General features: G+C 43.9%; 1 protein-coding gene and 1 long non-coding RNA gene across 4 annotated transcripts in view; both read right to left on the bottom strand.

The window, feature by feature from the left end:
- Positions 1 to 1,273: 1,273 nt before the first annotated feature.
- Positions 1,274 to 7,260, bottom strand: LOC306715932. Of its 2 annotated transcripts, XR_013767702.1 has the most exons (5): positions 7,151 to 7,260; positions 6,722 to 6,809; positions 5,149 to 5,236; positions 4,721 to 4,804; positions 1,274 to 3,193 (listed from the first exon to the last, which is right to left on the bottom strand). It is a non-coding gene; the product is annotated as an uncharacterized lncRNA (long non-coding RNA). The 2 variants fall into 2 exon arrangements; XR_013767701.1 differs by having other exon boundaries at positions 1,274 to 4,804.
- Positions 7,261 to 8,059: 799 nt separating this feature from the next.
- Positions 8,060 to 27,156, bottom strand: part of lrp4 (low density lipoprotein receptor-related protein 4) — a 100,265-nt gene continuing 81,168 nt past the window's right edge. Inside the window, exons 15-39 of one of the 2 annotated variants that reach the window (XM_079165843.1) lie at positions 25,408 to 25,584; positions 23,082 to 23,207; positions 22,190 to 22,398; positions 21,902 to 21,983; positions 21,679 to 21,784; positions 21,387 to 21,588; positions 20,981 to 21,170; positions 20,269 to 20,400; positions 19,758 to 19,898; positions 19,573 to 19,659; positions 19,299 to 19,470; positions 18,931 to 19,093; positions 18,603 to 18,828; positions 17,506 to 17,809; positions 17,039 to 17,257; positions 16,767 to 16,901; positions 16,384 to 16,492; positions 15,892 to 16,084; positions 15,309 to 15,422; positions 14,692 to 14,794; positions 14,160 to 14,221; positions 13,289 to 13,376; positions 12,746 to 12,887; positions 12,448 to 12,509; positions 10,985 to 11,093 (exon numbers count right to left, since the gene is read on the bottom strand). In XM_079165843.1, the coding sequence (XP_079021969.1) occupies positions 12,468 to 12,509; positions 12,746 to 12,887; positions 13,289 to 13,376; positions 14,160 to 14,221; positions 14,692 to 14,794; positions 15,309 to 15,422; positions 15,892 to 16,084; positions 16,384 to 16,492; positions 16,767 to 16,901; positions 17,039 to 17,257; positions 17,506 to 17,809; positions 18,603 to 18,828; positions 18,931 to 19,093; positions 19,299 to 19,470; positions 19,573 to 19,659; positions 19,758 to 19,898; positions 20,269 to 20,400; positions 20,981 to 21,170; positions 21,387 to 21,588; positions 21,679 to 21,784; positions 21,902 to 21,983; positions 22,190 to 22,398; positions 23,082 to 23,207; positions 25,408 to 25,584 (3,524 nt within the window). In that variant the 3' untranslated portion in view covers positions 10,985 to 11,093; positions 12,448 to 12,467. Of the gene's footprint in view, positions 11,094 to 12,447; positions 12,510 to 12,745; positions 12,888 to 13,288; positions 13,377 to 14,159; positions 14,222 to 14,691; positions 14,795 to 15,308; positions 15,423 to 15,891; positions 16,085 to 16,383; positions 16,493 to 16,766; positions 16,902 to 17,038; positions 17,258 to 17,505; positions 17,810 to 18,602; positions 18,829 to 18,930; positions 19,094 to 19,298; positions 19,471 to 19,572; positions 19,660 to 19,757; positions 19,899 to 20,268; positions 20,401 to 20,980; positions 21,171 to 21,386; positions 21,589 to 21,678; positions 21,785 to 21,901; positions 21,984 to 22,189; positions 22,399 to 23,081; positions 23,208 to 25,407; positions 25,585 to 27,156 lie in introns of both variants that reach the window. The other variant, XM_079165842.1, reaches the window with a different exon arrangement.

The raw sequence follows: 27,156 nt of genomic DNA, 5'->3' as shown, positions 1-27,156 counted from the left end.
GGAAATGTTGTCTCCGGGTGGAACCGTCACTCTGGTATTAAAAATATGCACGCTGTACACAATTAGAGCTCGATCTGTAGTTCTTCTGAGCAGAGTCATACACAACCTACCGGCATGTAGCGCGAGCGACATGCAACATTATGTGATCAAACTCAAAGGGTTTGCCGAGAGTGAATCATTAAACTCGGTATCGATACACAAAGCAGCACAGCAGGTCCTGAGGATTTAGTTAGTTAAGGTGACAATTTATTGCATTGAATGTTTGTATTTGATCACATAAAGCTTTATTTTATACTATTGATATTGTGTGAAGTTTAACTAGAACTTATTTGAAGTGTTAGAATACATACTTTGTTTCCATCCTACCAAAGGATATTTATGCAAATATTCACTCGAAATAAGTTCCTTAGCAAATGAGCTTTGAACAGAGAAACCTCTCAACTTTGATAATGTGTCAGAAAAAAATGCAAATACTGAAAATAAGGATTTCTTCTCGGAAGGAATTTCAGCATCAAAGAATTTGGTGAACTTGACCCCAAGATGAAGAGTTTCATCGCAGTCGCAGCTTCACCCGACAGGACTTCTCCCTGTGGGCGCCATCGGTGTTTCCGTTTGTGTAACAGAATACATCCGGTGGAAGGTTGTTGCCTTACTACACACCTGTGACAGAGAGCATCAGGCCACATGCTAGGTCCATCGACTTGAGGAACATTGATGTTAAACTGCCACCTGGTGGCGAGAACCATGCTGTACAGCAGAGATGGAGACATGGACGATAGCAGCTCGTCATTTCTAAACACAGCAGCTGCTCACTTTGTTCCCAGAGTTAAGTCCAAACAGGTTAACTGCATGTGCAGAGATCAGGAACAAACTGCTACAGAATGCAACTTCAGCATATCAAAGCTAAACATATCTGCCCTTACACATTCATTTGTGTAAGGGCACTTATTTACATGACATTTCAAAACAAAAATGTTTATGCCAACTAAAGTAAGCATCTGGCCTGAATTCCCAACAAGTCTCCATCCTCACAAAAAGCTAATCGTACTCAAAATATTCCCGTTTGCTGTTTTGTAATGGCACCTCAGTGCAACTAAGGCAGGTTTTGAATCAAATATAAATGTAACTACATAGTCATAACTGTGCCAGCCAGGACTATTCATGCTCTTCATGGTGAATATTCAGCTTTTCTTGTTGCATTCATTAATAAAAATACAATAAAACGTAAAATTATTTTTAAAAGTTTATTTAGTGAAATGAAAAAAAAAGTACAGAAAGTGGTTTACCCGTTCATCATGTCCGGCCAACAACAATATATTTAACAGGGCTGTTTATTAATTTCAGAATCATAGTTTAATAAAAAGAAAATGACTCCACGTTGAGGGAATAGAAATGCTCCTCGCCAGGTATTAAGCACTTTAAACCAACCGTAGGAATAATGGAGCCAGAGCCCCGCTGCTGGCTGACAGAACCACAGAGAACATGCGGCTATTTAAGATGAGCCGTGGCCTCTGATGATGCAAGGCCATCACATACACTGCAATCCCTTCAGGAGGAATCCACAGGCCCCGTCACCTCTAAAGAACGCCTCAGTGAGAGCATTACTGGGCTGTCTGCTCCGACTCAAAGGGATTACCCAACAGTCGGATGCTATGACGGTTCGTGCATATTTACTACAGTATGCATCTGGAACTGTTTTTTGTGGTGATGACAGTGAAGCCTACATGTATTTGAGGATTAACGTAGACTCCACCCCCCCCCCCGTGTTGCTCACCGGCAATAATCCCACAATACAGCGGCAGAGCTGCGTGAGGCCTTCCTAAGCTACACAGCGGTCATCGATGCTCGTGCTGTGAGTGACGTCTGAGAAAAGACAGTTCCGTACGATGAAAACATCACAGCTTAAACAAGTACAACTCAATATTCCATTTTTTCAAAACTCCAAAGGCCCTTTCACACAGAGTGACACACTGCCCTCTGAAACACATTCCACTGGCTCACGCCGGCTTTCTGTTGCACAACTCAGACCGCTTCCTGTCTCCAGGAGACCTGCCGAGCTCCAAGACTATTAAACAATAGAACTTTTCTTGTTCCAACACTAAAGTCAGTCTCCTCTGTTTACAGGACTGACAGAAAGTAATGATTCAACTTTTAACAGACAATCCAATATGGACTCAGACTGATTCAGTTCCTCCGTCATGCAGGTTTCTAGCTCGACATTGAGCCAACAAACTACGACAGAAAGTCAGACTGATCGAGACCAACCAAAGGACTCTAAACCTTTTGTATTATCTAATGTAAGCTTATTGAATTCCCAAAGTATTTCTAAATCCATTTTTGATCAGGAGCTCAGTACCAACAGCCAGCCCTAGTAATAATTAACATGTCTGTTTAGGACCATATAAAATCCTTTAATACACACACACAAAGTGTTTCCCCATGTCACGTCAATGCAGGTCACCCTGCTGCAGCTCAGGCGATGTGTGCAGCAGGTGGAGGTGCTGCTGTGGAGCTGGCAGGGTTTCCTGAGCCTGCCTGCAGGGACAAAAGGAGGGAAAATAGAAGACAGTAAGTGATGAGGGCTAAAATAAATAGATAAAAAGGACAATCTAAAAAAGGAAAAACACTGCCGTGAGCAGTTTTTATTTTCTAAAACACTTCAAGATCCAAACTACCAAGTGGGCCACTGATCACAGCCGGCCCTGAAATGTAACTGGGTCACTGGTGACCAACAGAGCTGTGAAATGATGAATAGAAACGTATAAGTTAGTGCTGCCTCAGCGAAAACACCTCCACACTGTCCCACCATCGCCAAGACGAGGCAGAGCATCCGTCAGCATCTCTTAAAACAGATCGCTTTCAGAAGGAAGGAGATGAAGGAACTATTTAAGAGTTATTCCAAAATGAACAGAAGAAATAGTTCAGGCTATACATTTGTAGGAAACATCTTTAGAATTCAGGCAGCGAATAACGTAGTAGAGAGCGACGCTTTGCCTTTTTAAATACGATGATGCACACACAGAAATAAAAGCAGCAGCTGACTGCAAAAGGCAGCGTGTCCTCACCAGCTCTCAGGCTGGAGCTCTTCCTCCCATTATGAAGGGAACCTACTGCTGGCAGGAAACATATTGGCCTCCTTGTTCGCAATAGCTCTTCCTGCCAAACCTCGCCCCTGAACTCTCCCTTCTCCAGGCTGGGAAAGAAGAGAGCGGAACAAAAATCACACACTTGTAGGACAGGAAACAATGTGAAGACCTTTGAGCGGGGCCCCGTTGTTTCCGACAGGCTTAGTGGGACTCCGATGGCCCCGGTGCACAATGGGCGTCACCACAGGTCGTCAGGACGAGTCCGCTGTGCTCCGGCAATCAGCGACCCGACTAATGGTGCAACTCATCATTGTCACAGCACACCTCTCTAGAACTCTGTGAAACAGCACGAGCACGTAGCTTTGGATAGTGACGGCATTTCAGGTTGCGTTTTCTCAAACCCGTTTCAGTACATTCCTGTCTGTTAGCACTACTTCTGCAGAACTGGGAATAAAAAAGTAATGTCACACAAATGAGTCCGTTAGTGGTGATGTGCAGACACCTCAGAGTCAGAAACACCAGGACGCTGCGTCTGTGGTGATGACGTGCTCGCTTCTATTTTCTGGTTCAGTAGCATCGGGGCTCGACAGTAAACATTATGCTATTAAAAACCATTAGTGATACTTAAACATTGGATATCACAATTCAAGTCTCCAGTGCCAACGGATCTGTGGTGGGAATCAGTACAAAAGGTGCAGAAAACCAAAATATAAAAATATGTGAAAAATAGCTGCACTACTGGTATGTAACTGACACAATAATATTATATAGCACACAAACTACCGTTCATTTGGTTTGGGTCCTGTAATCAAGCATTAAGCTGATGTATAAGCGGATAGCATCTTAATTGCTTAGTAAACAAGGAGATAAAAAATGGCCACCAAATTGTATGTTTCAGCGCCCGAAAGTGAATCCTTTAAAAAACGTTCGTGTTGAGCCCTGAAAGCATCCAGTGAGAGAAAAGCAATTCAGTCCAATTCCGTTTCCCTTCCCGTCGTTCACTTAGCATTAGTTAGTTCTCACAGCCTCCAGGATTCAGTTTGACGAGTCAGCGTTACTCAGAACTGCCTACTCCGCCCTAATATTCGGAGCTGTGGGATTTGAACCCCAAAGCAGGACGTGAAGCTCACTCTGGTTCCTTCGGATGAAGTTCAGGTTAAGTGCCCGACTTCAAACAGGTTTCTGGTTAACACTGAATAAATGGAGCCATCACCATCATAAAACGTCCAGGTTAAATGCTTTTATGAAGTTGAGACGAGCTGCTGTGTTGACTGCCTTCACAATACACTCGACACAATTCCTCCATTTAATTAAATGAATACGAAGTGATCTGGAATTACGTGCCGTTGTTTACATATGAATAAAGCAATGTTGATTCTTTTAATGGTCGGTTTTTTTCCTCACAAAAAAAAAAAAAAAATCAAAATAAAGAACCAATAAGCAGTATGGATAATAGTACTAGCATGAATAAAATCCTAACGATACCCATCCCTATACTTGAGGGATAATATTTTAATATTTGCAGTAGATCTTATGTTCCATAAACACGGCGGGTACTAATTCAAAACAAAGAAAACTTTGGTGAAAGGAGAAGAAGTCATGTTCCTATAGTCAGTGGACAGTAACAGACAGACCTGGAGTAAAGAAGGAGCTGGAGTCCCGGGCAGTGCACTGATGGTCCGATACTCCACCAGCTCTTCAACTTTGAGGCTGATGGGCTTAAAAAAAACGAGAGAGACAGACGGCATCAATACAGAGTCTGGAAAATACACAACATCTTTAAACAGTAATCAGCAGTGTTCAGTTTTCCTCTTCAAAAAATAAATAAAATATATATATATATAGAAATAAAGAACTCAGGCTTATAAAGAGGTGGATGGGTTGAGTCAGATGGCCCCTGTGCACACAGTGTGTCCTCAGGTTGGGTCGGATTGGGGTATTGATGCCACTGCATCAAACACCCCAACTGATTAGTGCAACTCATCACTCTCACACCCAGCACCCACGCTGACCTTCCGGATGTGTTGGGAGACAGTGTGGTGCCTGCTGGGTTTGTGTTTACCTCGTGGTTCCATCTGTGATGGAGAGGCAGCTTCATCCAGCATCATCTTGCTGCAGTGTGTGGACTTCATGACAGTTAGCAGCACCTCCTGCATGAGACAAAACCAAGCAAACCAGTTCAAAGTCTGAACACGACACCAACCAAATGAAAGTTCCTGATGTTTTCTTGTAACATAACCCGCAGGATGTCAATGGGAGATCAGGAATAAAACCTAAATAAGTGTTCAACATGCACGTATACAGCTGCATTGCTATTATTTTGAAGGAGACTGCTGCTGCTGTTTTATCTCAATTCACATAGATAGTGAATAGTTAATGAATGTGTGCGAGCAGCAGAGTCACTGCAGTGTGTTGGTGAACTGAGTTTACTGAGATGTGAGTCAGCTGTTACCCCATTTAAAAATGTCAGCCCATGTTAAAGAAAGCGTGACAGACTGTAGAGTTTTTAGCAAAACATGGACTTTTAAGTATTTATTTACTGAAGTCAAAGGTAAGACTGTGTGCTTGGTTTGTGGCGAACAGATCGCAGTGTTGAAGGATTACAATCTGAATCTCCACGAGAGGAAACATACGGAAAAATCTAAAAACTTCACTGATGCTGAGCGGCACGGACCTCTGAGGCTTTGCTAGCTAAGCTGCTAAAGCAACATGCTCAGAAGATGTTGGTTCTCTTTGGATCAACCTCCATATGTGATCAAACACTGTGATGGAGTTTAACTAATCCAGATCCTCTCTCACTGACGATCAGCTGTCCCTCACATATTCAACCTGACTTCAGTCACTCGTTCACTGAACTGACAAACAGAAAATGAGATAATTGACTACAAACAGTGATAAAAGTACTACTTTATCAGAAACATGATCGCTGTCAGTGTTTTACTATTATATATATGGACATTTGTTTGGATCATTATTCCTGCTGCAGATGTTTCATTTTAACTCCTTTGTACTCTGTTGTTCAGTTTGGGTAGTTCGGAAAGGTTTGAAAAAGGATAATGTGCAAAGTAACTAAAGCTGCCAGACAAATGTAGTAGAGTAAAGAGTACAACATTCCCCTCTGAGATGTAGTGGAGTGGAAGTACAAAGTTGAACAAAAAGGAAATACTAAAGTACCTTAAATTTGTACAGTACTTAAGCAAATATACTAGTTATATTCCACCACTGATCATAATATTTACTTTTACCACTCAATTGGTCCGGCACTCCACAACAGTCTGTTTCTCATGTGGCCCCTTGGGAACAATAACTGCCCACCCCTGGTATAGAGAGAACTTTGTTAAAGCCATATTTTTTGGCAAACTAAGCAATATCATTGAATTAAACAAACTCATGTCATGCTACCTTGTGCACATACATAATATATAAAGAACGCAGGCTTATAAAGAGGTGGATGGGTTGAGTCAGATGGCCCCTGTGCACACAGTGTGTCCTCAGGTTGGGTCGGATTGGGGTATTGATGCCACTGCATCAAACACCCCAACTGATTAGTGCAACTCATCACTCTCACACCCAGCACCCACGCTGACCTTCCGGATGTGTTGGGAGACACTGGTGCCTGTCGGGTTTGTGTTTACCTCGTGGTTCCAGCTGTGATGGAGAGGCAGCTTCATCCAGCATCATCTTGCTGCAGTGTGTGGACTTCATGACAGTTAGCAGCAACTCCTGCACGAGACAAAACCAAGCAGGCTAGCGTTAGCCACACAACGTGGTCAATCTGTTACACAACCAGTCTTAAAAACTCAAACGTAAAGACGTAAACTGGCCTTTGTGGACTGTTGGCTACCAATTAATAGTTTTAGTCAACATTGCAAACAAACAGTAACGCTGGTTGGAACAAAAGCAAATATTACGTTAGCCGAGTTAGCGCAATGTTAGCTTAACAGTTAGCTAACGCTAGCTGGTCAGCTATAGTAGCGTCGTACATTCGCTTCAGTTTCTCAAAAATGACACTTTCCTTCCTAAAAGTAAAACAGTCAAAACAAAAGCACCTCATATCAACTTACACAAAGCAGACGATGTATGTACGTTATCTCGGTCATTTCTTTCTTCTCTGTACATTTTGTGGCGCAGTCTGTTGTAACCCAACCGTTTTCTTCTCATTCAAATAAGTGCGTTTCGTTATGTTCATCGCTGATTGGTTTAAATACCGGAAGATGGGGGACGTTTATTGGACAGTGAAACCTGTTTCCGGTTGAACCACCGAATGAATGGTAAGCTGTATATCTGTTACATGCACACACTTGCTTCACTAGACCTGTGACCAGTATTTTGCATACCAGTAATCATCCTGTAAATACACATCTGCAAAATGCTTTTCGTACAATACTCTCAATGTATGTTGTCTGCAATTAACTGCTTCATCCTCTTTCAGCATCTTGTCTCTTCTACCACTGTGTGAATGGCATCTCTTTTTTTGCCTCTGTTTGTTTGCGAAGTCTGTCCTCTTTCCTGGTTGTGGTGGTCCAGAGTGGATTCACATTATTCACATTTTTCACATTCTTCACTCTAGACACAGCAACACTGATACTCCTTAACTTATCAATTAATATTTACTTGATATCAAAAAGTTATTTACCTGACTTATTTTGTCATTTTATGACATTATTCTAATAAAACTATGCAACATTTTATATTGTAATTATTATTTTGTCTGTTTTCTTGAGAAGGGATCCCTCCTCTGTTGCTCTAAGCTGGATGACTTGGCTTCATGCCTCCAAAACCCAGATTGTCTGATTACATATTTGCTCCCATTGTTATTTCTGTAATTATCTGCAGAATCAGACCGGTTTTCCTTTATTGCTATATGTTGATTGTGTCTGATGAGGAAGGCATTTGTCTGTGTAAATAGATGAGTGAGCCAAATGTTTCATTGAAATGCAAATGCAATTTTATATTAAAAGATAGCAAAGGGATCATTCACTATATCACACAACACAGCTTGTTAGTACTGCCATGGAAATACATATACAGTCTTTTCATATTTACACATCAAGTGACAACCAAACAGAAATCATAAATACCTCTTTTTGTTAACTTTACAACAGCTATACGCAACCAGTATTTCATAAGATAAAAGAGCACTATTAAATAACTGGCATCTTCCCTATCATTTACAAGGCTTGGAAACACAGTGGTTAAAATAATCCAGCGAAAACAAATAAAAAACAAAATGTTCTTCTCCAGTGAGTAAAATTAGTCTAAAAACGGTCATGAAATCCCTTTGTACAAAAGACTATACAACTTAATCAACACAATATCTTCGACAGAAATGTTTGCTTGTATCCGCATGATAAAATCTGTACACTTGTAGCATTCCTGCAGCAGAGTTGGAGGGACTGTGAGCCGGGATGATTGGTTACTGGGTCTCTGTGATGCTCTGTGGGCCTACTGTCAACCAACCGTCAGAGACCGTAGTTATGTAGCTGCCAAGACCCTCTTTCATTGGCCTCAGTGCTTCGTCTAGCAGCAAATCAGCACGTCGCTGAGCTTGTAGCAGATACTTCAAAAATACATGGTTCTATAAAGTCTAACCGATATATTTGTCAATATAGCAATATAGTATTTCCTCGTACCATTTCTCAACAACAGACAGAATGGTACTCTAAAAGTTAAAGCAATGCATAATATCTTTACTTGTATTAAATTCATTTTTCAGTACGTTGTCAGTGATACATTTCTAAACTATAACCCCAACTGTCTGATGGGGTCAGACATGCACAGTGTTCCTAAGTTACCCATTTGTTGTACTGAGCTGTGGCAGATACTGCAAGAGTTGATGGATCAAAAAAAAAAAAAAAAGGTAGAAATGTTCTCGTTTCCCTCTAGCAGTGTTTTGCCATGCAGATACTTTTGGTTGTATGCGCCAGGTTTTTGATAGATTCACCTCTGAAACTTCACCCTACTCCAACACAATAGAGAGCCCGAATGAAAGTGGAACTTTTGTGATTATGTTCCAGAATTAAGAAAATCTAATCCATTTGTAGTGACACACATATCTAAAAATCTAACCCTACAACATAAGCTTTCTCAACAGTTAACTCTATCTGTTAAAACTGGGATTCTTTTCCTCATAACAAAAACAACATGTTGTTATTTATCTAATATTTACACTTGTACCAGCCTTTAAACTGTTGTCCGGGGTGTAAGAATGGACAGGGAGGGCCAAATGATGTATACATCCTTTAGGCAGCTAAGGTTACAGCCAATAAAGTTGGAGAGGTGACATTAGTAGAGAAGAGTTATTTATTAATTAATTGTTGTTAAAATCAAAGAGTTTAAAAATCTAATAGTAAGTGCTATTGTAGACACTCATACCAATCAGAGAAACACTCAATGAGAGATTGCATTGAGAGGGTAGATTCCCAAGAAACCCTCCAGTGTTTTGGGGCATGAGAAATCCCAGAGACATGTCTAACACCTGGGTAAGTAAAACCACAACTATCTGCATGGCTGAATAGCCCTAGTGGTACACGTCTGAGAAAATACGCTTTTCTGCAATTTGGGTGACCAAACCAGAGTTTAAAAATGTCACGAACATTTTAAAACCTCTGATAGAAAATAATTCTACAGCTGAAGGAGGAAAAATAACGCAATGTTTGGCACTTAGGGCTGTTACTTCATCATGGCTTCCTCTGCTAGGCCAGAGGATCAGCAATGGTTGAATTACAACTTAAAAAAAAACTGAACAAACAAAAGAAAAAAGGGCTCCTTTAAGATTACTTTTGCAAAGGATGAATGGACTTCTGCAACCAGCGGAGAGCACCAGCTACAGTACAGCCTTGCTTGACCTGTCGGAGGCTGTAAAATAAGGAATCAGAAGCAGGGGGCGTCATCACTGAGGGCAAGTCAGGGAAGTCAAACGAAACTAACATCCCGTAGTTAAGATACGTTGCTATTGAAGTGTAAATGCTGAAAGAAGCATGGGGACTCTGTGAAGCCCCACCCTTTGGCACTGTCATAAATACAACTCGTGAATACCGGTTCTAACACAACACTCGCTGTTTTTTCCCCCGAAAGTCAGCAAACCCACTCCACAAGTACAAAAAACGTTCATAAATAGAGTTCATAAAGACATGAGTGGCATTAGAGAGCATCGCGGTTACGTCGTCCAGGGAGTACGTCGTTCTAGTGTCGTCCAAAAAAAAAACAAAGTTCACAAAGAATAAAGGTGAAGTTGTACACAGAGAAGCGTTTGTCGCATCGAGAGTCTGCATCCTTTAAAAAGGCTCCAGATAACGCTCGTGTCTCTCTGTTCACTTCCTCCCCAGGGTCCTTAGCTTTCTTATTCCAGCATGCTCATTGGTTTATCATTTTTGCCTGAAGGCAGTAGCACTGAGGGTACTGTACTGCATGTGTGTGTGTGTGTGTTCACAAGTAGGACGGAGCCCCAGTTTCAGAGACAGGAGTTGTGTTTATGGAAACTTAGTTGTGTCTAACCAGGTTCATTTGTACCGTTCCTACGAATGCAACTGTTGCTCTGTTTGTACCTTTTTATCTTTGTGTGTTTGTACCAGCTATAAATACAGGTGTGTGTGTGTGTGTGTGCGTAAGTGTGTATTAGGTAATGGAGGTTGAGACGAAGCGTGGAGGGCAGGGGGGCCTCCCTCACACTTCGCTCTCGGTGGAGGGCTTGCGCGTGGAGGCCCAGCCGGTGTCGGGCAGGCTGTGCTGGGCGTGGCGCTGAGGGGTGATGGCCGAGGGGGTCAGGGTGGTTATGGAGGAGCATTCGGACGCCTCCTCCTGGAGGAGCTGCTCCGTCTCGCCGTCGTCTAGCGAGGCGCTGCTGGCCTGCAGGGACACGGTGTCCGTGCGCATGCAGGTGTGCAGGCCTCCCCGGGACGGCTTGATCTGTTTGAGGTCGTCCCAGTAAAGCTCCTCGTTGGACAGCAGGCACACGCCCTCCACAATGCGGATCTTCTCCTTGGTGTAGCCTCCGTCCACTCCGCCCTGGACAACGAGAGACGAAGAGTTAAGTCGGGGTGATGGCCGCTGTTTGAGCAGTTTAAAAAGGGATTTCCACCTTCAGGTACTCATCAATATGTTAAACTCAACCCTTTCTAGGAGTCAATTGGTGATTTGTTTTTGTTTTCAGTTCATTCACTTTCAACGCGCCACCAAGGTGTGACAGATGGCCTTGTTCTCCTATATTTATTTAATACAGTCACATTTCTTTCGCCCTTAAAGAATAATTAGAGGTTACATTTCTGCAACACAAACATCACCAACACATTAAACAGTTCAACGTGTTAAAGGTGGATTTCCCTTCAAGGATTAATCAGCAACCAACTGCACAACACTCCAGAACAAGATGTCGCCTTCAAACTCAACCCATGCACAGCAAATTGGCTCCGTTTAGTAATGCTGCACTTTCCTCTGGAGTTAGTTTCTCATTTTCAGATTAAGGGGCCACAGCTACACAATTATCATTAGCAACTACAACCATTGCCTTGCAGTTGTATGCCGCAGGGCAGTGATTCTAGTTGCTAATGATTCTGTCTTTTATGGAGCCTCCCAGCAAAAGCATTTAACACGCGAGTAAATAAACATCTTCTAATAATTCTAATCAGTTCATCCTTGAGTGCAAAATCCAGGATATTCCTGAGACATTCCTGAGTTCACGAGGATGCATCGGACGGACAGACGAACAAATAACCCAAAACACAATGCCTCAGACCACAGCTGACACTAAGATGTAAACCTAATCTGGAGTAAAATATACTGGATCGCTTTACGGCACAAAAACAAGGAGATGGTGTTATTTTTCCAGCGCAGATGGAGTCAAGCTACAGTGTGTAGCAGACAAATTATTCTACGTCTGTTGTCGCAGGAATAATTTGAACAGTGTCTCTTCATCTCCAGCATGGACAGAAACACACACAGTGGGCGTGGCACACCTGTCGAAGCAGAGGCAAAACGACCCAAAGCAGTAAGCTTTCTTACAGCCGGTGCGATGGTTTGCAATAAACAGGGCATTGGAAATGGACTCGGCCTCATACGCATGAAAACAAAAAGCAGACATCCTTTAGGTATTCTCTCTCTTTTGACGAATCTTACCTACAGTGGGAACTAACTGGATTTATGGGAAATGTAGTGCTTGATTTAAGAAACGCTATTTGTAGCACCTTCGACAAATGTATCCGTACACTGGGATTTCTTGCCGTGCTACTGATCACAGAGCTCTGACGCTGCACCGACGAGATAAATTGTTATTTCGGACAGCAGGGCGCATGCAGTGAAAGACAGAAGAAGTTCAGGGGAAAACAAAGAAGCAAGACGCCACTCCTTCATGCTGTGTAACTACCTCTCCACGGGACAAGTGGGTCAAAAGATAAAGGGAGAGAGGGAGTTGTAGGGATGAGAGAGCTGCAGGGAGGAGAGAGAGAGGAGGGGGGAGAAAAGATGAGCGCTGCTGTCGGTAACCTGCTTGTGTCACAATCAATCAGACAAACAGTAAAGTCATTTGTCTCTGTGGTTACACACCGTACGCCTCCATAGTCTGGGACCATCCTATGGAATCAACATGGATTCACCTTCAATCCATTCATATATTAAACAAAACAGAAAACGTCTGTCGTTTTCACTTCCAGGCTGTTCGTTACCTCTTTCTTATATCGAAGCTGGTTGTATATTGGAGGCTTTTGCGACGCCTCGATCTTGACCTCTTGTGTGGACGTCCGATACGAGGGGTTACTGTAGGTCAGGTTGCTCACTCCCGGGTCAGCGAACTTTGACTTTTTATGTCTGTCGATGAACAACAGGAAGAAAACAGCACATGGCTTGATAAATCAAACTGTCCACTGTAACATTTCTATTTACAATCAACACTTGAAATGACGAGGTAATATAAACCGTAAACTGCCACTTTGGTGTTTCATTTTTACCTCTTTACTTAAGATTTCATACAAAATGTACCAAAACACTGACAATGAGGAAGATCTTGCGTCGATAATAACAAGAATAAATATTTTTAAAAAATTAAATCATACCCTCTAAACTAAAAAGGCAATTGAATTGACATCCAACACTATTACTAAGCTCATTTACAAGATATTTAGCCAAGGCGGATCTATAGAGGGAACCATAAAGTGCATCTTTGTGTTCAGGAGTGAGAACATTCAGAGGTGTCACACGGGGGGACTGACCTGTAAATGATCAAAGCAGCAATGAGGATCAGAATAGCCAGGATGGTCAGAACTCCGCCAATCACGTAGCTGATATGAAGTCCTTCCCCTGCAACAGATGGCACAGATGTTACAGACGGGAGTGTTCACAGAGAAAATCCAGTGGCTTTGCTTAAAAGATCACAGACTCTTTTGGAAGATGCAGTTGTTTGCTGACTTACCCAATTTCAATTTCAATTTCATCTCAGTACAGAAATAGTTCTGATGGTGTTTATCCTAGCTTATGTCGCATTTATGTTCCTGTATTTACAAACTCAACACTGAATGAACTACGTCCTCAAACTTTGAGTGACAGTTATATGACTGCTGAGTTGGCTTTTTGTAAATATAGCACTATAAACTTACCATATTGATTTACTTGTTGTTTTGATTTGATTTGATTTGATTTGATTTCTTTGCTCTTTGTAATTGTGTTTTTTGTTAAAGTGTCATATAAATTAAATAAGTTTTATTATATCATTATTACATCACTTCATCAGCATTTAATGATGCTTTGATGACAGACTCTGGCGTCCATATTTGTTTTTCAGGCACGTCTGTATTATTTGAGCCAAGTCAAGTATATCACAGGTTTTCATAAAAGAAAAAAAGAAAAACACAGTTTGCCAGTTCTAATTGCCTGGCGGCCGATTTAAATGATATTAATAACTTGGAAACTGGTCATTACTTAAACTCCCACATGACATTACTGTGGCATTAGCAATGCTAGACTGGAAGAAGGGGGAAACTTGAGTGAATTTCCAAAATGTCAGACCTGAATGTCAGAGTGTCCCTTTTTAAGACGACATGCAGCGTGCAAACTGAAGGGGAGAGAAGTGTCTCGTCTACTGACCGTGAGGAGCCGTCACCACGTTGCTCAAGCAGCCTTCTACGTTTAGGTTCTTGTCAGTGCAGCTGTGAAAACAAGACAGAAACCCAGCTTGAGAAAGGTACTTTGCTCTATATATATTAGCTGTAAAAGCCTATGTTGTATTCCTGCTGGTTGAAAATCTCATGGTGTATTCTGTTAAAGATGAACAATTGAATAACACTCCAGCCTCAATAAAAGGCTTCAGAGCACTCAATCTGTTTTAGAGCGAGGACAAGCAACTTCACATCTCCAATTATTGCTATTTCTTAAGAAGAAGTCCTTCAAATTAGATGAACAAAGTCAAAAAGAAGTACTCAAAAACAGAAGATCCGGCAGCATCTTCTGCAGACAACATGCTGCTATTTGAATCATGCTTTAAAGAAATGAGGGAACATGTGGGATAATGTGAAAGTAATTTGAGATAGGTTCACAGGGTTAAGTTATCAATTACATTTTGTATCACAAATAACTTAAAACGGGAGTTTTCCTGGTAAAAATGGACAAGCCGACATACTTGACCGGTGAGGATCCTCCGCGCGGAGAGTCTGTTGGAGCTTTGGGGATGTTGTTGGGGACAGGAGTGCTGCTGGCAGGAGAGGTGGGGATGTAGCCTGAAACTGATGAACACATGCAGATCACAACCTGAGTGTGCAATGGTTTTGTAAATGTATTTCATAACTGGCGCTAGGATAAATAAGGAAGTCCTGAGAGGCAAGTGAGAAATTATTGTTTTCTGGTGATCCATTTTCTAAATTTCTAAATCGTTTTCTCTCCAACATTTATGACTTCAGAACTGGTGAAAATCAGTTCTTTAATAATTTCCAACAAAAATAAGAATAAAAGGAAAAGAAAATTAAATTGCACATTTTTTTCACAGAATACTTTTTTAAAGGAACTTTGAAAAATGATGCTGGAAAAACCTTTTTGTCACTTGTTCTAAAGTCATAAACACAGGAGAGAGAACAACGTAGGTCAGGCTTACAGAATGGATCACCAGATTTATTTTTCCTCGCTTGCGTCTCAGAGCTTCCTCAGATAATTCTACCATGAAGAGATTCAGCTAAAACATGCAAACACGTTGGTGAAAACATTAGGAAGTCAGCAGATAGAACGGCCACAGTGGTCACTCACTGGTGGAGCAGGGTCGCCCCTCCGGTTCATCGGGGCAGGCGCACACAAAGCTGTTGGTCTTAGCGAAGCAGAGGTGAGTGCAGCCGCCATTATTTACCCCACAGAGATTGGTACCTAAATGAGAGGAGAGGGGACGTTCACAAATCTTTAACACAAGGAGACAACCTTGTTTTGATTTTGATGAGACTCTAAGAGATACTGATTAAATCCGATGTTCATTTTTAAGGGTTTTGTTTGTGGTGGTGTTATGAAAACATCCTGTTATTACCATACATTGTATATAATATTTAGGCAACCAAAAGGTTACACTAACGTTCATGAACTTAAAACACAGTGAAAGGGTCACAGAAGGAGTCCCACGTGTGACAAAGCAAACATTTTCAACATATGCTAATCAGTATTGGTCATACTGACAGACCGATCATTTTACCACAAAGCACTGAGTGACTGTCATATTTCATGCTCATACATCCGAATCAGCCTCTGCTGCTGCAGCACTTTACCGCCCGAACACTTACAGATAAACATGGCCTTTGGCGTCTCCCAAGTCAAGCTGGAGGTGTGAGGAGAAAAGCGTCCTTACCTGTCTGTCTGTGAGGCGACACCACTATAATGTCCATGAGGCCCTCCACGTTGGCCAGCACGGTTTCCTTGTTACGGCCGGTGTGCTTGTCCACCCGCTGGATGGACTTAGTCTGCCAGTCCGTCCAGTAGATCCAGCGGTCTTGCTGCGAGAGTCGGGAGAAAGGGGTTAGAGGGGAGGACACCGGCTTCAACTGGGGAAACGAGGGAGAAGAAGAGAGGAGAGGAAAAACACAGACAAGGAGAAGGGGGATGGGAGGAAGAAAAGGGGAGGGAGAGAAGAGGAAGAAAAATGAGGGTCAGAGTGGAAGAGAAGTAGGAGAAATGGTTAAGTCGAATGGGTTCAGCATGAGTTGGAGGACGGAGAGACGACCGGTGGGGAGGGTCACACGGTGAGCCGATGAGTGAGAGAGAGCAGGTGAGTGGAGGAGGCAGCCAGGAGGAGGGGCCAGCCCAGTGATTGACAGCTGAGGAGGGGTAGAGGAGGGGGTACCTGCGTGAGGGCGAACGGGTGGGACACCGGGCTGACGAGGATCTGGCGCAGTTTCCCGTTCAGGTCCGAACTCTCGATCCGGTCCAAGTGTGCGTCCACCCAGAAGATCCTGCAGAATTATAAACACACTGTCTGTAAATACACTGTGCATGCCGTCTGACTGACACTGTTAAAACAAGAGTTTAATAACACTTTGAGATTGTAAAATATATAAACTATAGTCAGTTGTTATACAATAATAGTCCGTTGTATAATCTCCATGACTCTCTACTTGTCTGGTGGATCTACTTTCTGACACTGCGATGGCCTGATTTCCCCACAGGGATAATTGGAATCATGAAGCATTTCATTTCTTTCCACAGACACGCTTCTCCATCTCTGACCTTCTTGTGTCGTAGTCCAGCGTGAGACCGTTGGGCCAGCCCAGGTCGGTGTTGATCAGAACCTTTCGGTCAGAGCCGTCCAGGTGAGATCGCTCGATCTTTGCAATGTGACCCCAGTCGGTCCAGAACAGGTACCTGCAGAGACGAGGCGAACAAAGTTGAAAATGTCAAACTAAAACAAATAACTCCATGCGATGTTTTGCCTTCTTTCTGTTGATACCTCACTTTAAGTCGTTTAATAACAGCTCCAAAGAAAAAGTCCCCCGTCTTACCCTTTGCTCGGGAACACTGCGATGGCTCGGGGTTCATCCAAGCTGTTGTTGACCAGGACTTTGCGGCTCGTTCCATCCAGGCGGGCCACCTCGATGGTGTTGCGCCCTGTGTCGGTCCAGTACATGTTCCTGGACACCCAGTCGACCGCCAGCCCATCTGTGGTCTTCAGGCCCTGGCTGATCACCGTCTCCATGCCACTGCCGTCTAGGTTTGAACGCCTACAGATCAAAGTAGAGGGTGGACATTGTGCACATAGGGCGAGTTGATTAGAGCAAATCAAATAATATTGATCATATCAATCCTCAAAGTCTCACTGTTTTTCCTTTCTCTACAAAATAAAAAAAAATATTTATTATTGATAACTGACTGTTTACATTAATTAGGATTTTATAATGTGTATTAATCAATCAAAGCTAAAACATAAAGGGCATTGGAGTTTGCATGTAGACGTCGCTTGCGCTCGCACCGTATGACATCCAGGGTGACGTCGGTGTAGTAAAGCTTTCCGTCCACGCTGTCGTAATCCAGCGAGATGACGTTGTGCAGCTCGGGCACCGGCACGTGCACGTCGGTGTGGTCGTTGGTGTCGAGGGAGATCCTGCGCACGCTGACGCGGTTGGAGAAGAGCAGGTACGACTCCGGGGAGTCGTCGCACGACCTGCCGTCTCCCTTGAGCAGGATGCCGGTGGGACAGGCGCAGGATGTGTCGTTGGGACGGGGCAGGCACAGGTGGGTGCAGCCCCCGTTCCTCCGGCCGCACTTGTTGAAACCTGAAGAGGCCGGAGACAAAAGGATTGACGCAAAGAGGTACAGGAGGACTTAAAATAAAACAAAAATACAGACACACGAGAATCTGTCGGCACTCAAAGCGGATTTTTGTTTACACAGAGATGTCTTACTGTTTCTTGGCAACATATAATTACTTGTCAATCACCTAGAGAGGTATTCATAATATAATCAGCTATATTTAGGATCATCGAGTAAGGATGAGACTGCAGAAATCTACAACCTGCAAACAAACAAAATAAACTGTGTAGAGAAGGTCATGAGATATTGACAAGTGGATGGAAATGGATGAAAGGAGTGACCCCGAACAGTCGACTAAGATTCGATCTGAAAAGCCTGACTCAGCAGCCAATCTCACAGTCGAATTGTCGCAGCGGCAGAAAAATTATGGAAACAGGATCATTCCAGTCGGGCTTTATGGGGGTGCTGAATGTCTGATTGTACATAGTATTGCTTGTTTTCTCCAAATAAATCATGATATGTAGCCTATTTCAGTTTGGTAGGTTTTAAATATCAGCCTATTAATATTAATTAATTAAAGTTAATAAAAAAATAACTCATGTGCTTTCAATCAATCCCCTAACTGCGTGAATAAGTCACCATGTACGCTTTATCCACATTTGCCGGACCATCGGAGCAGCATCCATAGCCTCAGAAATTCTAGATAACAAACGTGGTAAGGCTACTGTTTAAAAATCAAAGAATACATGCATTAATCAGAGCAGTCATATAGAAGCGTAGCACTATCTGATTGGTGTTTGTGGTCCTCAGACTCACCCAGTGGCCTCTCCCTGTCCACAGCCTGGATGTCCATCAAGCCCGGCAGGTTGGCTCGCACCGTGATGGTGTTGGTCCCCGTTTTCTTGTCAGCTCGCTGGATGCTGCGGCTCTGCCAGTCGGTCCAGTAGATGTGGGACCCCAGCAGGGTCAAGCCGTACGGGTGCTGGACCGGAGTCACCAGGGTGCGGCGATTCTGCCCGTTCAGGTCGGCCGCCTCGATGCGCTGGAAAAGGGAGATTTAAGGGATTACCACCATGACTCCATAATGTCCGATGCCTTCGTGAAGTTTGAATCCACGCGAGTGTCGCCAGGAGTCACAGCTGACCTCAGTGTGAGCGTCGGCCCACAGCAGCTGCGAGCCGGCCATGTCGATGGCCAGGCCGTTGGGCCAGCCCAGGTTGTTGCTGATGAGGACCGCGCGGTCTGTACCATCCATCGCCGAGCGCTCCAGCTTAGCGTGCTCTCCCCAGTCTGACCAGAACATGTAACTAGAGGAGCGGAGAGAGAGCAACACGGACGGCAAAAGGTCAGACAGTGTGAGGAGACTGAAAGTAGAATACAACAGAGGATATCAACTCTTCATTGAAGTGAAATTCACGCTGAGATCTAGTTTCATCTTTGACAGTGTAATCAGAGATCTTGAAACCAATCATCTGAAAATTAAAAAAAGCCACCATGCTCTCGCAGCCTCACCCCATCTCGTTGTAGAGGGCGATGGCTCGAGGGCTGTCCAGGTTTTGCCAGACGAGAACTTTCCTCATGGATCCGTCCAGGTTGGCCACCTCGATGCGGTTGGTGCCCGTGTCCGTCCAGTAGATCTTCCTGCCGACAGCATCCACCGCCAGGCCGTCCGTCGTCACCAACCCTACAGAGAGAGAGAGACACACAGAGAAAGGCGGAGATGGAGTCGTGACGCTCTGACAGGGTGGAGCTAATCAGCAGCGAGCTTGTGAGCCATCCTCCTCACCTGTAGCTACGATGTCTTCTTGCGCTTTTCCGTTGATGTTGGATCTGCTGATTTTCTTCAGCGTACTGTCGGACCAATAGACTTTTCCTGCAGGAGGCGCCACATACATATGTAAGGACTCCATTTCTGCATCACTTTTCGTTTTCAAAAAGAGGCGTTACAAAACTCTGAGAAGAAACACAAACCTTCTTTTGGGTCGACCCCGATGGCGATGGTGTTTTTCATGGAGCTGTTGACGGCCAGAACCACATCGGCGAAGTAGGGGATGTCCAAAGAAACCATCCTGATGTCCGTCCGCCGTGCAAAGATGAGGAAGCTGCTCATCCCTGCACACACACACACACACACACACACACACCAAAGCGGATTCCAGTCACAATACAAAAGGGGCCGACGTGCTTTTATCTTCCTGGGAGAAGTTTTTGACATTAATCCTTTGAACTCAGTTTTCTCTATTATGAGGATTTTGTCATTGCTGTTGTTTCCCTTTTCTTTGTATTTCATATTAAGATCTATAGAATGATAATGGAGGTGAACAAGTAAAAGCAGATGTGGGATTTTGTTATCTTATATCTATATGTTTATGTATTTTGGTTAATCTGCACCATAAAAATAATTTGCATTAGCAACAAGTAGTTAACGTTTGTACCACAAACGTTGATGTACAATAAAACAAAAACTGGATTATTTTCGTACCAGGTGTGCAGGTCTTTCCATCCGTCTGCAGGTTGATCCCGGTGGGACAGGCACAGCTGGAGGCTTTGGGAACAGGAGCCAGGAGACAGAGGTGGCTGCAGCCTCCATTATTCACCGCGCACGGGTTATGCACTACAGAGGGAGACACACAAAACAACTCTGCTCAGCCACTGTCCTGCTTTTTTGGTTAGCTAGAAGGCAAGGGATGGAAACAAGGAATAAGAGAAACGAGGGCAAACAAAACAGAAACACACAGTTTCCCTTAAGGGAACATGGGAAAGCCCCACACATCAGCGAGATCAGTGAGGTTTTCACTTTGGAATGAGCCCCCCGAGGCTCTCTGCCCTCTCGGGCCAGTGATCTGGGTTCAGTTTACCTGTAATCCCCTCTGAGCTCTGAGAAAAGGCAGCAACAATCCGTAAAGTAGAAAGTGACGGGAGAGGTTTTTTGTAACAAGAGACTACAAGTCCAACAGGACACGTCAAGTGTACTGACACATTCCCCAATTGCAGATTTTATAATATCTGTACTGCAGGACATAGGATTTGAAATTATATCCTCAAATTACAGCTGAAAGTCTGCACTTAAACCCCACAGTCTCGGTTTCACTCATTTAAGATCGAAAGTGTTGCAGCACCGAGACAGAACAATGAAAAACGTGTCTCTGTTCCACTACTTGCTGACTGCACTGTACATGTGGACGCACACAGACCTGTCTCTCGGTGTCGGTGGAACATGTGAATGTCCATGAGGTTCTCCAGGTTTTCGGCGAGCGTGCGTCGTCCCAAGCCGGTGAGCTTGTCGGCGCTCTGGATGCTCTTCGACTGCCAGTCGGTCCAGTAGAGCTTGTCCTCGTGTACAGTCAGGCCAAAGGGGTGAGGCAGCTGGCTGCCAATCAGAACCTGGAGGCAAAAACAGTAGCGGAAGTCTAGGTTTATTGCAAATGAACAGAAAAGCTCAAAAGCAAATCAAGCAACCAAGGATGAACAATTCCTCAAATTGCTGCAATCAAAATACATCAATCATTTAAATGTTAACGTAAAATAATTTGTCAAACAAATCAGCATGAAGACGTGAGTTTAAAAATGAATTCATGACGTCATAAAAACACACTTTACCTGTCGGTCGGAACCATCAAAGTTGCCAAATTCGATAGTCTTCATGCCAGCGTCGGCCCAGTACAGGCGCTTGGTCTCGTAGTCGATGGCGAGCCCGTTGGGCCACGTCAGGTTAGATGAGATGATGACGATCCGACTGGAGGCGTCCATTCCTGCGCGCTCAATCTTTGGGTTGGCACCCCAGTCGGTCCAGTACATGAAACTATAAAGACATAATAAGACAAATGAGGAATAATGAGAGTGCAATGTGGAATCCAGTCTTCATGTGTTTCAACATTTTTGATCATCTCACCCTCCGATCGGGTCAACGACGATGTCCCGGGGCCGGTCCAGGTTCTCCCATATCAGGACAGTCCGCATGCTCCCGTCGGCATTAGAAACCTCGATACGATCCGTACCTGAGAAACCCGGGACATGAAAATGAACGGTTGAAATCCAAGAGCGCACGCCGTCATGCAGGTGATTGCGTCAGGAATATGATCGTATGTGACAATATGTGAAACGAGGCTGCGTACCAGCATCGGTCCAGTAGAGCTTGTTAGTCAGCCAGTCAATCGCCAAACCTGCGGGGCTTTCCAGACTGGTGTCCACCACCACCTGGAGAGACAGAGACAACAAAGATATTAACTCCAGCCAGTAGCAGTTCTCAACCTACATTATCCTCTACAGAGCACCAATTGTTGTTCCACTTTGACACCAGCCCCAGTAGATGGCAGTATTGCATAAACTGAAATGCTGCTGTTGATGAGATGGTGAGAAATTATGGGATTTCGGCATCCCACAGACTGTGGGGTGTCACTGACCTCCTGCTTGGTGCCGTTCCACAGCGCCCTGTTGATGGAGTCGGTGGTGACGTCCGTCCAGTAGATGTAGCCGTCTTTGGCGTCCCAGTCCAGTGCCACGGCATTGCGCACGTCGGCCAGAGGGATGACATCATCGGACATGTCCTCTGTGTCGAAGCTGACTCGTCGGATGTCCGTCCTTCGGGCAAAAAGCAGGAACTTGTCAAGACCTGATTAAAGACCAAAGGTCTTCTGTCAGTCTTCTAGGTTTAACAGTGGGGTCAACAGTGAACACAGCAAAAACAGCACTGACACACAGACAACTAGCAACCAAACTGACTGATCAATATCATAAATCATAATCCCTTTCGCTAACATGATTATGTATAATAAAGATGATTTTATTACTACAGGCTGTGTAAATGTCTCAGGGTAGTGAAAAAACTAACATGTCATTTCACTTGTTTAATCCCACTTTAGTGGATGTCTTGTTATCCTTATCATACAGTACAACCTTTACAATGGCACTTTCTGACTGACTTACTGACACTGACTGTTAAATCAGTATAACAATCTTTAATTGAACTACTGCTGAGGATTTGTCTTTAAACTTTAAACTTTTTGATTATTTATGCTCCAATGAAAGATGGAGACCCTCTGGCAGAAGACCAGAGATGACAGTTTAAAGAAATTATTCCAGATTCCAATTCATAAAAACTAGTAAATTCAACCACCAGGACACAGATATGGTTGTGGGTGTCTTGTAGTAACCACTAAAAACTGTAATTTATATATTAATTGGCAAATGCTAATTTGCTTAAATTATGGCTGTTGGCATTTATTGTTTCATAAATAAATATATAAACATTTCACATCCACTCAATTATAATGATCCAGATGTTGAGGGACTCACCGCTGGCACAGTTGGAGTGGTCCACCTTCTTGAAGCCGGTGGGACAGGCGCAGGTGTGTGTCTTGTTGCTGGGGAGACACAGGTGGCTGCAGCCTCCGTTGTTGGTGCCACAGCGGTTCCTGCCACCTACAGGTGAGACAGAGACACACACAGCTCAGTACGTGATGTTTTATGTGGTAAATAATAGTATTAGAATACTAAAATCACTACTTGCTCAAAATAAAGCAAAAATGCTTTAATTTGAGGAAGTAGTGATTTTTGTCTTTACAAAACAGCGATACCCATTTCACACATGGCCAATTTTTCTAATTAATATTGTGAGGAGTGTCTTATAATAAGTGATAAGAATCTGCAACACTACAAAAATAAAATGCAGGTATGGAAAAATCCCGTTGGCTTTTTGATGAGAAAAACCAGTGTGACTGACTTCCAGAGGTTACAAAAAGTCATCCCTGCAGCAGTCTGGTTGGATCTGGCCGATGCTATGCTGCGATTGGCCAGTCTTGGTTCGAGAGGCGGGACTTAGTCAAGGGTCAGTTGCTCTTTTTGAGAAAAACATACCAACTGTTTCTTTAAAATGAAGACGCAAGTAAGGATCTGCAAGCAACTCTGTGACATTTTCCTTTATTGCGGTCTCGATCTTCTCATCTAACTCTTGGCAAGCAAGCAAAAAAAGGCCCATTTCCCAAAATGCCACACATTTGTATAATCATTTTTCTATTCTAAAAATATAATGAACAGCGCATGGATAGCAGGGCTTTTGTCTTCCCTTCCACTAAATGTCACAGCGTGTCTCTGGATTTCACTCGAGTTCTGAAGCAGCTTTGCTATGTTTAATTGATGCGGAGCTTAAATCTTTTCCACTCACACGCGACCTCACATGACTCACTGAATCTACACCAAAACAGAAGGAACAGTGCCCGACTTCCCCCCGCCAACACAGACGCATATTAGTGTCCGACTGTTAAACTATTCTACCAGCGTGATAACCAAAACTTTCCCCTTGGCCAGAACTCAAGTTCAACATGGTGTGTTAGCAAAGAACACAAGAAGCCTTTGCTACCATGCTGATAGAAACAACGCCTCAACCGGCCAGTTCACCACAGGGTCTAACACAAGTGCAGCAAATCATTCCATCATCTCTGGATCTAGGGATAAAGCCTCCACTTCTGTGTGCACTGATACCCTTAAAGAAGGTCGCTATTTTCCTCATCCGGCTCATCTTTCACCCTCTAATGAGGGTTGAGTTTGTGTTTGATGTTTTTGTTGTTCAGCATTCTGTTCTCCCGCCTGCTGCATGACTACATATTCTGCTGCAAACTCGGATGTTTTCAAAAAAATAAATCCATTGTTCTCACTCACAACTTGCTTAAAAATAACACCCCCACACACACAATGACGGACAGATCTGAAGAGATGTGGGTGAACAAGTGACCACATAAGGAGCCCATGAGCCTCATGAATGGAGAACACCGGTTTTCTTTATGTACAGTATATTATCTCCACAGAGCTCTTTGTCCACACTGTGTGGCTTGTTATTGTCAATGCTTTTAATGAAACTAGGGAAACGGACATCAAAGTCCATTCGTCTGAACCTCTAACATTACTATGTCACTAAATGTGACATCAATCAGCTTTTTCCGAGAAAGACTTTTGACTGTTGCACAGAGCATATTACTTCTTCTTTGTTCCCGTTAGCAATCGCCACGGCGGATCATCGATTTACGTCTCGTTGGTAAGCCGGGCCTCAACCGATCCGGGATGAAAATCTGATGTTATGATCTGCATTTTTTGATTTGGCATAGGGTTTTACGCTGGATGCCCTTCCTGACACAACCCATCCACAGAGCGGGATACCGTGTTGTGATGGTGGGAGGAAACCGCAGCACCCGGAGGATCACTCACGGTCATACGGGAAGAACGTACAAACTCCAGAAAGGCCTGACCCAGACCTGGCATTGTGAGGCGACTGTTGCACATAACTAACGGGTCACTTTAGATCATCATTACAGACTTCGGCCATGTCTTGCTGCTGTTTGTCATTTGACAACAATGACAGAAAAAAACATGTTCATGTCATCAACAACAACACGGCCTTTGATAAAACGTCCAAACTAACTAAAACACAGAACAGTGTGTTCTGTGGTGAAACTGGCCTCAAAGACGTTAAAATTCCACCTCACACTTCACTTAGCTCCCATCTGTCCTCTGATCCTCCCACGGAGGACCTTGGCTGATCTCACTCCAAAAAGTGCACCGCTAATTACTGAGGGCATCGCGGGGAGATTCAACAAACTCGGAACTTGAAATGCAGCCGTGCACCGACCTGCGGGCTGCCTCTGCGGGTGCAGGGTGTGGATGTCCATGGGGAAGTGCAGCTTGTTGCGAATGATCTCCTGGTTCTTGCCGGTGAATTTGTTGGCGCTGTTGATGCTCTTGGTGTGCCAGTCCGTCCAGTAGAGGCTGTCCTCAAACACGGTGATGGCGAATGGGTGCGGCAGGCCTACAAAGAGAGAGAGACAGAGAATTTAGAAAGGCTGGGCGATCCTTGATGAAGTATGTGATAAAACCAGGCCAGCGACATCTTTCATGACACAATGAGGAGTAACTTATCAAAGTTTGACAAAAAAAAAAAATGGATGTTTCCGTGAGCTTCATGTGGACACGCAGGAAATGGAAAGCAGAAATGTGGCGTTCGGCTTGTTCCACCAACATCCTGCCATTCAGCGCAGTGGGCTCCGCTGATGTCATAACCTCCCCATTTAGAGCTGCTTTCAATTACTCTGCCTCTCACTGGCCTGTTGCTGGTTTAGTTGTGGCCAGAGCGGCCAAAAGCGGAGGCGCTCGATCGGTCTCCTTCAGTAATGTGACTTGGAGGTGGAGGACAGAACCTCAAACCGGGTCAGACTGGTGCAAGAGACCGACTACGGACGGATATAAACCAGTCCTCGTCTTAGTCTGCACTAACATTTTATTTACTTTGGCGGTTTTAATCATTTTAATGGCTGATTTCAATCTGAAGGACAGTAATATATCCCATCATTTCTCTCCACTTACAATGTACAGTGTATCCAGTGTGTTTGTGCTCTAATCCAAAAAAAAACATCTCCTAAATTTAGGTTTTATTGGTTTTAGAGTCTGCTGATGCTGAGTGATGATGAAATGGGAATTATTAAAACTAATTTCTTTCATATCATATGTGCATGATGTCATGAACATTGTTGACTATATGAGCAATAATCAAAGCTAAAGTTAGAAAAGTCTAGCTGAGGTCATTTCGTCTGACGGAGCCCCCACACACACTTCAAAGCAGCAAGAAGAACACAGAAAAAAAAACAGATACAAGAAATGTGTTCTAACTCGGGCAGATCATAATGTGCTCATGTAGAACCCCATCGCTCACACTGAGAGCTGTGGATTGAGTCTTTGAATACTTTTGCCAGGCCCCGGCCTAAATACTAACATGTGCAACAGGGAACCCCCCTCACAGATTTATCTCCACATTGGGAACATCTGCTTAGGGTGACCCCCCCCACCCCCCCCACCCCCCCCACCCGCTCACCACACTCGCCAAAATCAACGTCCACTTTCTCTCTCCGGCTCAATCCTCCTCCTCCTGTGAAGTAGCTGCACAGCCAGTTAGATGAGAGCGCCGAACGGACGGAAAAAGTGATTTCTGTTGCTGCACAGGGCCGTGGTGGAGGTGGTGGTGGGGCGAGCATGCTGGGCTATGGGCTTTTAAAAACAGCGCTGCTCATTTAATGACAGTGTTTTACAGCAAGGCATAAATGTCAAGTGGTAAATGGCTGAAACTGGAGAGACCAGAATACTAATGAGCCACGAGGATCAGGGTAATTGTGTGTGTGTTTGAGTGCGTAATGATACAAAAGCTGTACCGTTTCAAACTATTTATATGTTTTATGAGCCACAAACTATGTCTTTAATGCCTCTTTGGTCCACGCCAACATTAGTGCAGATGAAAGAACACATTTTACCTCCGTTTGCCTCCAGAAAATGTTTCCCAATACCTCAAAGTTTTGTTATAAATTAGAAGCAATTGTATCTCGTCGGCCGA

The sequence above is a fragment of the Pholis gunnellus genome, assembly GCF_910591455.1.
Source record: "Pholis gunnellus genome assembly, chromosome: 1".
Lineage (NCBI taxonomy): Eukaryota > Metazoa > Chordata > Actinopteri > Perciformes > Pholidae > Pholis > Pholis gunnellus.
The sequence above is the reverse complement of the archived record's forward strand: the minus strand, read 5'-3'. Positions and strand labels throughout refer to the sequence as shown.